This window comes from Adiantum capillus-veneris, chromosome 8 (genome assembly GCF_014529385.1).
Source record: "Adiantum capillus-veneris isolate H3 chromosome 8, ASM1452938v2, whole genome shotgun sequence".
NCBI classification, from domain to species: Eukaryota; Viridiplantae; Streptophyta; class Polypodiopsida; order Polypodiales; family Pteridaceae; genus Adiantum; species Adiantum capillus-veneris.
The window spans coordinates 166774850-166788605 of NC_140938.1; the positions used below are offsets into that span (position 1 = coordinate 166774850).

The following is a 13756-nucleotide window of genomic DNA, read 5'->3' on the forward strand; positions in this document are numbered from 1 at the left end:
TGAGTGTCGACATCAACAGCCATGAGGAGGAAGAAGCTTCAAGAGAGGAAGAAGATTGTGTCACAAGGGACAAGTGCTGAGTGTCGACATCAGCAGCCGTGAGGAGGAAGAAGAGGTGGCTGCAGAGACACCTCTCAGCACAGCAAAACTGCAGTAGTCCGTGATGGATCCTTTTACGGATTTTAAGGTGTCCCTAGACCTAACACTAGAGACTAATGTGGTATGGTTACAAAGAGTGGGGCTGCATGCATTTGCAACTCTTCCATGGGATGAATGGAGACATAACTACTATGCAAAATCAAATCTAGATATACTCAGGAAAACCAAGGGTATGATTTCAAGCACATTATCCTTTACCCCTGTATTGGTTTCACATGTATTTCATTTACCATTGAAAGGTATCATCACAATCCCTAAATGTTCAGAAGCTTTGTTGAAGAAAGAGTTTGGGCCTACAGAGGGTGGTAGGAAATACTACATGCTGAAGAATGTAAATTTTGTAAGGAGAGAGCAGCTCAAATGGTATTTCGAGAGATTGTGCTTTCTCATAAAGTTTGACTATGTGTCAAAGGAGAACTAGACCATTGTGTTTTGCAGAGCGGGGAGGTAAAGTAAACTGGGAAAATTGGTTGTATGACAAAATTGTAGCTGAGGTTTACATGTCAGATAAAAGGAAGGCTCGGAATTACAGGAGGTTATCTACATTTTTAGCAGCTATGTTCAGTTCTCCACACAAATCCCTCAGTGAATAAAGGGTGGCAGATGAGCAAACAAGTCCAGGTTTGTTGGGCAGAAAGAGGTGTTGAAGGAGGATGAGAATTCAAGCCAAAAAGTAGAGCTACCAGCACATGTGTAGGAAAATCAGGAAAAGATGTCATCCTTTAGGTTTTTGGTACAAGCAGGATATTCAGAGGAGAAAGCATTGAAGGTTGTGCAAACAAAAATGATTGAATCCATAAAGAAGTCGGATGCTCCAATCATTACATCTCATGAGAAGGTGCAAACAAAAACCAAATTGGGAAAGGTCTTCACATTGTCAAAGAAGAGAAAGGTAGACTCTGAAGTGTTCAAAGCAGTGAGACAGCTGGACTTTGAACCAGGGACCGTCAAGAAGGTGCAGCAAAAGGTTTCCATTGAGGATGTAGGGATGGCTATACACATGTTAACAAAGGTTTTGAAGTTTCTGAGCAGCCACCAGATACAGTTAGATAATCAGGCCCAGTCCATGTCAAAAACAAGGGAAGCACAGGTGTTATTACAAGAACATGCTAATATTGTGCAGAATTTGAACTTGGAAATGGAGAATTTGAAGTTAAAACATAAGGATGAGATGCAGGATTTTTTGATGCAACATAAGAGTGAATTAGCAAAGGTCAAAATGTCTTTAGGGATGTTCAGAGAATGGACAATGACTTTGGAAGGAAAAGTGAACCATGAGCTGGAGCAATTACCCAACAAAAATGCAGATTTACAGGTGTAGAATATGATGCTTGATCAGAGGCTTAAACCCTTGTTGGATATAGAGAAGCAGGTGTTGAATCAAGAGGAATTGGATGTTAATGGAGTATTAATGTCAGAAGTGGATGTGCAGGTACTTAGGCAACAATTGAAGAGTGCAATGCAAGAGGCTTAATAAACAATGAAAGAGAGATTGACCACTGTGTTGAAGCACCCATATGAAATGGTTAGAACTAGTTTGGTCAGTACACATGAAGCTGACTTAATGATGGAGGTAGAACAGCTCAAGAAGGAAAGAGATAATTGGATTAAGTAGCTCCAGGAACCTAAAGAAAAACAGAAGGAGAAGGTGGTAGTTGAAGAGGAGCAGCTGAAATCAGAGTTAGCTGAATGTTCAAAAAAACCATTGCAGGAGATGAAGAACCAAGACTCAGAGCAGAAAGTGAATGCTGAGCTTGAAATGGACTTACATCACATTGTGTTAGCAGATTTTACAATACCAATTGATGGCAATTCTCAGCAGGTGGAGGTTTCTTTTGATACAATTGCAGGTGGTGTTGTTTCTGAAGCTACTAAGAAGTGAATAAAGCTTTAGCATTTACAGATTGAGTAGCATATGTAATTTTTTAAGCTGTTTTTGGTCATACTTTGTTTTGGATCAAGGATATATAAATCTGTGTCGGATTTCTACGAAATCCGCCACCGAGGCGTGCCATGTGTTGAAAGGGTAATAGAATTGTCAGAATAGTGCTCAGTCAAATTATGTCATGCTGGTCGGAATTAGCTTCAGTCGGAATATTCCTAGGTCGGACTTTGTTGAGTCGGATGTATATGCCAAGAACATTCAATTAGACAGTTGTAACTCTCTTTTTATAGTAGAAGTCCTGGGTAACAAACAACAGTCGAGACGTATTCAAGCTTTGATCAATGGAGTTTCTTGCTGTGTATGATCTTCTTCTCATGGCTCTGACTTTGCTCTGCCTCAAGTAGTCTTACTATGTTGTTTGTTGAATCTGATTATGGAGTGAAGTTTGATTCTCTGTTTGAGAGTATGTTTGTTGAGAGAGATCATTGTGTTGATGAACCCCAACATGACCGCACATCACACGGAAGGCCAAGAAAGATCATTTTTATGGAAGATTCAAGAGTAGGAGATGGGAGTGATAATTCCAAAGGGAAGACAAAGTTTTGTGATTTGGAACAAAAGGGTCAATGAAGCTATGTGGGCAATCAGAAGAACCCTCTCGGCAGTCATGTAATATAAAGTGGCACCCTCAGCGGTGGAAAAAGATGTGGACAAAATATAGTGGCACGTAGTAAAGAAATTCGTGCACCATCCTTTGCGGGGCATAGAAAACTTCCAAATGGGCTACTCAGACAGTTTTTTTGGTTCTGTCACAGACATGTTATTCATTGCTATGTGGTGGATCATAACATAGAAGAGAAATGCATTGTCGACATAGCACATGAAGTCTTCAAGGTTGAGAATCACACAGTAGACGGACATGTGGGAGTGTATGAGGTGCACATCAAGAATGAGCCCTACTGCACATGCCCTAATTTCACCGACACAGAGGCCAAGAACAAATCTTATTTGGCTTGCAAGCACTTGTACTTATTTGGGAGTGCTTGGATTGAGCCAAAATGAAAACATGTTCATACATCAACCCGTGCTAAGCAAAGTAGATGTTTACAATGCTCTTAGCTATGAATGCACATATCCAAACTTAGAGTAATGCCCCATGATCGTACAATTTTGTGACACATTTTCCGCCATGTATTGAAGCTAGCGAAGTTGATATGGGTTGGGTAGGTATTTGACCTTTGGGGAAATTTTTTTGGATTATCTTGGTTTATAAATCATTTTGTCTCTTTTTGTTAGCATTAATCTTGATGTAAATTGATTTATGTATATACTTCTCTTTGTGTGTGTGTGTGTGTGTGTGTGTGTGTGTGTGTGTGTGTGTGTGTGTGTGTGTGTGTGTGTGTGTGTGTGTGAGAGAGAGAGAGAGAGAGAGAGAGAGAGTGATAGGGTATGAGACTATTGAGATGTCACATCATTAAGAAAGTAATGAATATTAAATCAAGTCTGCTTGGAAAAAATCTATGAGAGAGATGAGAGAGACTGAGGCAGAGGCCAAGGAAAAAAACCACAGAGAGAGAGAGAGAGGCCGAGGCCGAGGCCGACGGAGGATCAGGAGAGAGAAAAAAGGAGCAAAAGCGATGGTGACGACGATGTTTGATTGAGGTGTGTTTGCCAAGGGAAAAAATCTATGAAAGAGAGAGAGGGGGGGGGAAGGGGGGGGGGGGGGCCAACGGAGGCTCAAGAGAGAGAATATAGTTGAGGGGAAAGGAAAAAAATATTTTTGAAATGTGTCTGCCGGATTCCAAAAAAGCGCTCGCCAAAAAATATTCCCCAGGAATTTTGTGGTGTCCAACTCTCTGCATATGGCATGCCGAAGTGGAAGTAGGATGCATTTGGTAAGGCAACCACATTTAGCTAGTGGTCAAAGCTATCAATACAAGAGCAAAACAAAGTCTTCCAATTTAAAAGATAAAAAATGAGTTGGTTAGAGCAATCCATGAGAACGAGAACAATTCAAAAACGGAATGTCTACAAATCGATGGACAAAACTCTGTGTCAACAAGTCGCACAAGTTCAAGTTCGTCATCCACATCTAGATCTCCATGACTATGCATTTTCTTGGATTACATGATTGGACTACGTAACAAGGTACGACTTCCGTTTCCTATAATTTTTGGGGAGTCACAATGCCGACTCTCCACCATACTATATGGCACTTTTCTATGGCGCACATTGTTTATGGTCTGTAGTTTGTGTCATTTCCCCATTCCATGATAAAAGGGTTAACTACTCATATGGTTTTCTTGTAGCTTGACAAAACAATGTTATCTACGTTGCACATTGAACGAGAGGCTTACTCAATGACCAGGTAAGTAGTCCAAGTTGATTTTTACATTTCTCTACAGTACAATCTACTGTACGTAAACAAACTCTTTCCGATTCTCAAAAACACACTACTAAGGCCCATGTCACACTGGGACACCCAAAGCTTGGCCAAGCTGATGTGGCTTCGCCTCATTCGTCTGCGAAAAGGTAACTTGGGGGGAAACGTTTTGTCAGATGGCCGGCCTCACAAGCTCGGCCAACTTTCGAGAGTGGCGGCCAACTCCCAAAAAGCAATGGCGAGAGTGCAAGAGGTAGGAGTTGAGCTCTGCCCGTCAGCGCAAGAAGCGGGGAGACCACCATCTGGGCTAGGGGGTTGGCTGCTTTTGAAGGCCACCTTTTGCGTCATGGCTTGTTGTGACACAAACTAGGTGCCCACCCTGGAAATCCGAGATGGGCAGGAGGCCCAGTGTGACAGGGACCTAAACCATATCAACAATTTTCTTTGGCAAGGCCAACCAATTTGCTCCAAAATATGGTAAAGTTCTCATGTACGTATTAGCCTAGTGTGACCTAGGATTTTGTTGATAAAGCGATGCTCGCCAGCTCCCCCATTGCCCCTGCCCATCACCCTTTCCAAATGTAACACCACTTCCGTATGTCGTCGGATGTAACTGATTAGAGAGAGAGAGAGAGAGAGAGAGAGAGAGAGAGAGCATGGAGGGCAACGTGACGCTGGCGATGGAGGCGCTGGCGGCGTCGGGGGTGCTGGTGCCCAGCGAGCAGAGGGCGGCGTTGGGGCGGTCCCTGCTCGTCAAGCAGCAGGAAGCCCGCCTCTCTGCGCTCGCCTTCTGGGGTCGCATTCTCACCTCCACCGGCCACGACTACCTGCTCGCCCGCGGCTGCAACTCCATCTCCCCCTCCTCCCTCCACTTTGACACCCACTACTACTACAGGCAAGTGCTCTCTCTCTCTCTCTCTCTCTCTCTCTCTCTCTCTCAAATTGCACAACACGCACGCATAATTTGCCTATTGCTCTCTTGATTTAGCTTGGGGTTCCCTCATTGATCTCCAGCCAGGATGGAGTGAAGTGGATGGACTTACAGGCACTCACAGATGACACCTATGAAGCATGCAAGTCCATCCGTGGCTGTTTCACGGGCGAGCCGAGCCATATTTATTCTGTTAAACTCGCTGCCCCATCCCAAAGTAAATGTTCTTCTGCATCAAAAGGACCTAAAATAAACAAAACGAGATGCATTGCAGGATCATAACAAGATGTGATTTCTCCATTTAAAAGATGAGCAAGATGTGAACGCGGTCGGAGAAGAAATGGCAGGAGCTAAGAGTCAACAAGAGAGGCAGATGGACGCAACGAAAGAAGAGGCAGGCCAAGAGGATGTTGAAATACGGCAAGACGATGAGCAAGATGCTGAAGAAACAAAAGATGATGATCACAGTGAGATGGGTGCTTCTAAGTTAGGGCCAGGCTTTAGGACCCTCGAGATTGGAGAGGTACATTGTTAAGATTGACTTCATTTAGAGGCTTCTTCACTCTTTATTATTTTAGGTTAAGCTACTGCGGTTTTTACCAGCTTGACCGGGTGTCGGCCCTGATGCGGCAAGTTGATTATGACTGTGGTGTTGTTCCTAAAGGAGCTTACATATATAATTCGAAGAAGGAGCTCGTGAAGAATGTTCACTTTCCAGGTTTGCTGCTTCATGTCCATGGAAGCTTGATAAAATTACTAATTGGGCGGCAATCCTATAACAAATAGTTGAAGATGTATTTCCCAATTAATTACTTAGTTATTAATTAATCACACATCTCCATACTAACGTAGCAACACTGGTTACAGGTGTTAAGTTCTTGCAAAATCTCGACTCTTTTGTACATTTGTTTCAAAAGTATGAGGATACTCCTTTGTCAGACGATGTCAGAGGTAAGTTACTGTTTGAAGTGCCAAATGCATATTCGTGTTCATATGCTGCATAGCCAATAATAGTGCATGCAAACCACACAAGCATGCATTTGGATACACGTACACACATTGGTCTGAGGAAATAGTGTTTTTCACCTTATGGAGTTAGGCGCCACGTATGCAATGCATCCAGGGTTGTCATCGTACTGTCGTATGATAAAATAAGGTAGGGTTTCGTGTGGAAAAATATAGTGTATTACAATTTATATCATACAATGTGTTTGTTTAAAATCTCTTAATAACCATTGAATATCTTACATGTTATGGTAATATCGCTTTTTGTTTGTGTAATGAAGGTTCATGGAGTTTCGAGCACATTCCATTTGAAGGTGTGGTATTAAGGAGTCTTTGGTGGCCAGGATATGTGTTTTACTACACAACTCAAACCAAAGATTTTGGTTCTCTGTATTTTGGAATGGGGGAGAAAAATGTGGACTTGCCTTTTATGATTTAGTCATTGATATCTGTAGCATTAGATGCCATGGAAAAAGGTCGGTCTCTTTGGGTGCCAATCGTGTCGAGGAAAAAGGCAGGAGTTAATCTACTTGTGCAAAGTAGTGTTCATTAGGAGCGCACCACTCAACACTAACACCTCATACATTGTAAAGCTTGGCTGCTCTTTGAAACTTCTAAATTCCACCAAAGAATGGCTCAGAAACTTTTAAAGGGCAAAGCTTGTTCTCGAAAAATGAAAAAAACAAGTGGAACAATGTGAGGAATGTAAGGATGCACAATGCTTGCCAACTGAAAGGGGTTGAGGGAGATGAGTTAAAGGTCTAACAAGGGAAATAATCCTCCAACATAGGAATTAAAGGAAAAGCTAACTCTTAAGATATATTATTTCTAGCAGTGTGATAAATGCATACGCCAATCGTCTATTGGATAGTCGTAACACTTTTGTCTTGTCAATGCCAAAAACATGCAAACAACTACCAATGTGATTTGGAGAAGTTTGGGGTGTGAATAGACAATCGGCAACTAAGGAGTCCAAAAAGCAATGAAAACAAAACACGATATCATTATGCTAGCCCAGAGGTATCTAGAAGAAAAAGCTATATGGAATCCATACTAATTAGAAGGTCCACAATTGGCAACTAAGAAGTCAAGATCTAAGGTCCCTATAACTCTAGGGTGATGGCTCATACACTCCATCCGACCAACCTTTCATAGATCGTGTCTATATGTAGGAGCCCCTGTGCATGCCATTCATGTGGCACTTTGCCATTGGGCCCTACCCTAACCATAGGCCACCTTAGCCCCTGATACCTATGACCCTATGACCCGTGTCTCTTTTTTTTTTTTTTTTTAAAGCAAAACTCACAATTGTGAGTGAATTATATTGAATAGCCCAAAAAATTATAAGGTCTTGTCATGCTCATGTTGAGCCATGACATCATCCATGGACTATAATTACATCGGCTATCAGGGCAACCACCCCCAACAACCCGACGCCTCCTCCTCGATACACAAGGTCCAAACAAAACAAAAAACAAAAAAAACCTTTTATTTACCGATGGCCAAGATTTTCCCCCGTCCTACTAGGCATTCCATCTGCACAGCAAGGCACAAGTAGTCCTAGACCAATCCTGTGTTTCTTGCGCCCGAGCGTCCAAATTAGCACTTTGCTTTCTTGAGTAATTTCTGCGAAGCTTGCCACCTCCAAACCTCCTTCAAACACACGGCGGTTCGTTGTCTGCCATACATTGTGTAAGAAGAAGTATCTGACGATGTGAGTGCTGACGAGGAGGGCAGGACTTTTTGTATTCTTGCCTCCAAGGAAAAGGTCAGTCTTGAAGAAACTAATTTTCCATGTTCTTTCGACCCACTTGCATATTTTCCCTGCGAGGCCTTTGATAGTTGTGCAGTCCATGAATAGGTGGGCCAGATCTTCACTAGCCATCCTGCACCCCAAGCATCGATCCGATCCAATCCCCCTCTCCTGAATCGAATACGCAACTGTCACAAAGCAAGAGTGCATTCTACTGCAGTTGGACTTGGACAAGGCTTATGACAGAATAACATGGACATATATAGAAGCCGTCATGGAAGCTTTGGGCTTTGGGCCTTGCCTATGTCGGTTGGTACGCGTACTGGGGGCTCGAAGCCATTCAGAGCTCCTGTTCAACGATAGAATTGTGGGCTCTTTTGAGGTCAAAAGGTCTATTAAGCAGAGATGCCCTCTAGCCCCCCTACTTTTCGCCATAGGATCACATCCTTTAATCACGACGCTCGAAGCTAGTGTGAAACGAGGGGAGTTGCAAGGCCTTGCTTTGCCAGGAAATAGCCAACTCCTAGCAAAACTCTTTGCAGACGATTCTCTCCTCTTCTTGAAGGCGTGCCCACAGGTCATCAGAAAAGCTCTAGAGATTGTACAAATTTTCTCAGTAGCTTTCGGGTCCCAGTGTAATGTAGAGAAGTCAAGGCTGATCTTCCTATCGGGAAAATGACTCATTTGACCCTTCTGCCTGGTCGGGGGAGATTGTCACAAAAGGGAATATATTCCGACATCTGGGAGCCCCCTTGGGGGTGGACGTGACTCACAAGCAAAGATTTCAGTGGGTGCTTGAAAAAAATCAAAACAAAAAATAAGAAATAAAAAAAAATCTATGACCCGTGTCTTAACACAAAAAGTTTGAGATGGAGTTAAAAAAGAAAATGGATAAGTCTTTGGTGTACTTGTAATTCTTTAGCTCTTTGCAAAGAAGCCTTGTATCAACTCAACGAGCTATCTTTATTTGACATTGTTCTCTTGTATCGTCGTTCTTGATGGCATGTGGTGTCATGTATATGTGGGGGCATTGCTTGCTTCTGTCAAATGTCAAAGTCGTCTGCAAGCCGTTGACTCTAACCTTCCATGACTATAGTCTTGTTTTTGTCCAATATTAAATCAAGAGTATCTGAAAATATTGCTCAGAAATGAAAGAATTTTTGCCTTGGATTCTTTTCTTTCCAATAACAATCCTACTGAGTAGAATTGTAACTTCTTGGGAACACTATAGAAGAAGCTCGCTCTTTTGTTATTTTCTCAGCGTTTGGGAACTCTACAAACTTTGAAATGTTCAAGAAGGAAATCTCGAGTGTATCTATACATAATCGTATGTATAAGCAAGAATTCAAATTCAAATAAGCAGAATATAATTCAGTGTAGGGAACTACATACGAGTGTTGACTTGCATTGTCATGATTGCTTGGAAGTGCCTATTCAATTTAACTTGTTTGTGGCTCATGTGATGCGCCTACTAGTTTTATGAAAAGAGAAGCCAATGGTGGCAAAAGTATGCCTTAACCTTTCTGGCCCACAGTTAAAAATGCAAAAAGGCAGTGCTATACTCTTGTTAAAGACAAAAATTACAAAAATATGTTTTACATTGTTTTGTAGGATGATAATTGAGTGATTCACTTACTATGATTGTTGGCTCCGTTATGGTTTAAGTTTTCTCAAGCCACAAGGTAAAATTGCTTCAGAATTTATGATTACTTGTTCGGAACCAAAATGTTTCAGCAAGCTTGAATCCAAGTTTAATGAAAGACTACTAATGGATCAAAGCCATTTCTGCAATGTTAAACATGCGTTGTTTTGAAGTACCACCATTCAAAGAGGTAAAACTACATTAGATACTCGTAGGTCTCTAAAAATTTGGAAAATTGAAAGCTCTTGCAAAGCAGTACAATCCAAAACGGCATGACAACCAAATTGTTTATTTGGCGTTGTTGATGGCAACTTGTAGGCAGAGAGAGATAAAGAAGGAGAGATGCATGGATAGCCGCACAAACACATACATGCTCTCTGATGTTTCCATTGGGTGCTAAAGTTACTATATGGTTTGGCATGCTATATCCAAAGCTCTCTCTCTCTCTCTCTCTAAATGGTTTGGAAACTAAATGGGAAGCTTTCAAGAAAGCTATTTGTTCTTGTGCGGAAGAATGCTTTGCCATAAAGCATCTCCATGGTATCAACAAAGATAGATCACGCAAAAGGTGGTTTGATAAAGAATGTCAAGATGCTCGAAAGTCCTTGATAAAGCTTGATGCAACTATGGACAAAGACAACTATCAAAGTCATTTGCATACATACAAGGCATTGATTCAAAAGAAGAGAAGAAGATGTGAAGTAAAGCAACAAGAATTTCAAGTCCAAGAAAAGGCACATGCATGTGGAAGATTTTGGAGAAACTTGAGAGTCAAGCGGGTTGAGAATTTTGGTAACTTGAGTCTAGTGGATATGTACACACATTGTAGGCAATTATATAAGCAAGCAAATACTGAAAAAATGCCATTTTATGGTTCACTCCCATGTATGCCGTCTTTTTTTACTATTGAGGATGTATGCGGTGGGCTTGAAAAGTTGGCCACTCGCAAAGCGGCAGATCTTCAAGGTATCAAGCCGGAGATGATCAAATGGACAGGAGATTTTACCCATGAGTGGATGTGTGATATGTTCAACCTTTCACTTCAACATGGTATGCCTTATGATTGGAGTACTAATTGGGTTAAGCCTTTGCATAAAGGAGGGGATGTAAAGAATGTAAGCAACTACCGGACTATAATGATTGGGTCTCTTATGGCAAAGTTGTTTGGGTGCATAATGGAGATGAAATTGAGTGATTGGGCTGAAGAGAATGACAAGCGTGCAAAGGGACAAGCGGGTTTTCGTCGATGCCATAGCACCATTGATCATCTTGTCACTCTTTGTGTTCTCATGGAGGAAAGTCGGTTGAAACGCAAGCGATTGTATTGTTATTTTGTGGACTTTAAGAAAGCCTTTGATATGATTCCACGTAACAATTTGTAGAGAAGGATGGAAGAACTCCAAGTGCCAAGTGAGTTTATGCTTGCTGTTTCTCGAATCTATGAGAAGGTGATTTGTCAATTGCGCATGGGAAGAGAAATTTCAGAAATTTTTGTAAGCACTATTGGGGTTAAACAAGGATGTCCATTGTCACCAACTCTCTTTGGTCTATGCATCGATCAATTGGAACAAATGGTACTTGACTTTATGCAAGAAGAAGGCATTGAAGTGGTCACTATTTGCAATGCGGTAATCATGCTTTTGTTGTATGCGGATGATGTAGTGCTTCTAGCACACACTTTAGAAGATGCACAAAAGCTTATGGTTGTCCTTGAGAACTTTTGCTTGCATAGTGGGCTGATTGTAAATGAATCCAAAACAAAGGTTATGCTTGTGAAAACCAACCATAAGGAGAAGCCATGCATTGTGTACAACAACGAGACACTTGAAGTTGTTGAGAGCTTTAAGTACCTTGGCCTTGAGGTTCCATCCAATCACAAGTGGCATGAATGTGCTATGCGTCGTTTGGAAGCGGGAAAGAGAGCATATTATGCATTTGAGAACATGTGTAATGCGGGAAACATCAAGTGTTGGGTTCTCAAGAAGTATCTTTTTGATGCATTAGTGACACCGGTTCTTCTTTATGGAGTTGAAGTGTGGGGCGGGAGCATCTCAAAGTCTACTTGGAAAGAGTTTGAGAATGTCCAAAAGCGTTTTCTTACAAACTTTCTCCAAGTTAAGACACAAACACCATATATGCTCCTACTTCTTGAGTCAGGATCTCTTCCAATTGAGGTTATGGGCATGGAAAGGGTTGTGGAGTACATGATAAAGATGCGTCAAAACCCCTCACATCGACTTCCTACAATTGCATGGGAAGCAAGCAAAAAAGTTCAAAAGACGCATAAAAGCAAGATCTTGAGCACGGGATGGATGCAAGACATAAAGAAGTGGTTTGGGAGATGGGATGCATTACACTTGCTACATGATGCTTCAATTGACTCTCAAGTGAATGAAGCTTTTCTACAACGCCAATGTATTAGGGCTTGGGAGAAATCCGGTGGGTCACGCTTCATACATTACACCACCTATATTGCCCCCAACTACAAAACCATGTCTTCGCTGAGAGAGGAAACCGTACTCACACTTACATGCTTGAGCCTATTCCCTTGTCCGCGATACGCACTATCGCAGCAATTCGGCTTAGCTCCCATTTCCTTTGATGCGAGATAGGGCGTTGGGGCAATGGAGAAGAGTCAAGTCGATTGTGCACATTATGCTCACTGCAAGTTCGAGAGTCTGAGTACCACACACTACTAGAGTGCTCAGCTTTTGATCACATCCGAACTTGCTTCTCTCACATTTTCAGCCATAGCTCAGACCTATACACTTTCCTCTCCCAGCCAAAGTGTGGGCTCTCCATTGCAACTCTCATCACTACAATTTTGGAGCATCGAGAGTCACTCATCAGCCATACACATACTACATCACATGTAACTTTGGTCCCATAGGTCATATTTGACCTCCGAGGACGATAATAAAATCTATCTATCTATCTCTCTCTCTCTCTCAAACACATAGACATCTCATAAGAAAAGTGAGCAAGGAAGGCGCTCAATTGAGCCAAACACTAATGCCCCATTGCAAGAGTCTTAAGCAAAATAGGGAACGCAATCCATATTTATGAATCACACATCTTTTTCTTAGGCCTCTATTAAGATTATGATATTTTATCAAGTACAATGTCTTTGAAGACATCTCAATGGCAAAGCCACTTAGTAGGGATTGATAGGTAAGCACCGTAGTTTGAAAATTTTAGTTTGAAGTATGTGGCACCAACAATGATTCCATTTAAAAACGTGAGTAACGCATAGGAATAAGAACATCTATTGTTTTTTGGACACTTGGCTGCCGTCATACCTTTATCTCTTGAAAGAAATAAAAGCCTTTAAAGTCTTTTGTTCATTGTTAATTAAGATCCATGAGAGGTGCAGCATGATTGACCTCACTAAAGAATTTTCTTGAAAAACACACAAACATGAATGTAAAGCTTATCTTTGCATTCAATACAAAGCCAACTTCACATGATTGCCCATTAATGACAAGCTCAACAAATCAAGTACAAAGTTTGACTCCACTTATTATCACAAGGTCGACTTTGTCAATTGCTCACATTGCATAATCTCAAACGGTAAGCATATACATAAATCTATGCTCAAACACTATCCAAGTTCCGTGATCTCAATTAAAAGCTTAGCATAAGGAAGTAAGATTCAATGAAGAAGCCTTCCCAAAAGGAGGTTGCAGGCAAGCCATTTGGGTTGTCCATCTTGCGTAGAATCCTTGCTACAACTGATGAATATCAACCATGCCTACAATCGAAAGAAAACTCTGAAACCTCAAGCAACTTGCACCAAGTTAGCAGTAGGAATTGTTGCCAACTCAGCGTGCATAATATATGTGCAACGGCTTAGCGTCGGCAAACCCTCCCTCAATGACTTGTGTTGGCCTCCCCCCAATTGTGAAGATTGGGAATGGTGATTGAGTGAGCATTCCCCACAACCCTACTCTTCCCAATGGCTCCCAAAATCCATCGATCGCCATGTGATCTCAGTATTA

The 13756-nt window shown here is 41.7% G+C and overlaps 1 protein-coding gene across 1 annotated transcript; it reads left to right on the plus strand.

Moving 5' to 3' along the window:
• The first annotated feature begins 4994 nt into the window (after positions 1–4994).
• LOC147453310 (uncharacterized) lies at positions 4995–6856 on the plus strand. Its single transcript, XM_086519146.1, has 6 exons — positions 4995–5326; positions 5446–5575; positions 5667–5881; positions 5962–6076; positions 6226–6309; positions 6645–6856. The coding sequence occupies exons 1-6, from the start codon at positions 5084–5086 to the stop codon at positions 6800–6802; spliced, it is 945 nt and encodes a 314-aa protein (XP_086375272.1). The 5' UTR covers positions 4995–5083; the 3' UTR covers positions 6803–6856.
• Positions 6857–13756: the final 6900 nt, after the last annotated feature.

Excerpts from the sequence above, each read along its gene's own strand:
- LOC147453310 (XM_086519146.1), top strand. The coding sequence starts at position 5,084 with ATGGAGGGCAACGTGACGCTGGCGATGGAGGCGCTGGCGGCGTCGGGG. Across the intron at positions 5,327-5,445 it reads CCCACTACTACTACAGGCAA|GATGGAGTGAAGTGGATGGA; the intron begins GTGCTCTCTCTC and ends ATCTCCAGCCAG. Across the intron at positions 5,882-5,961 it reads GGACCCTCGAGATTGGAGAG|CTTGACCGGGTGTCGGCCCT; the intron begins GTACATTGTTAA and ends GGTTTTTACCAG.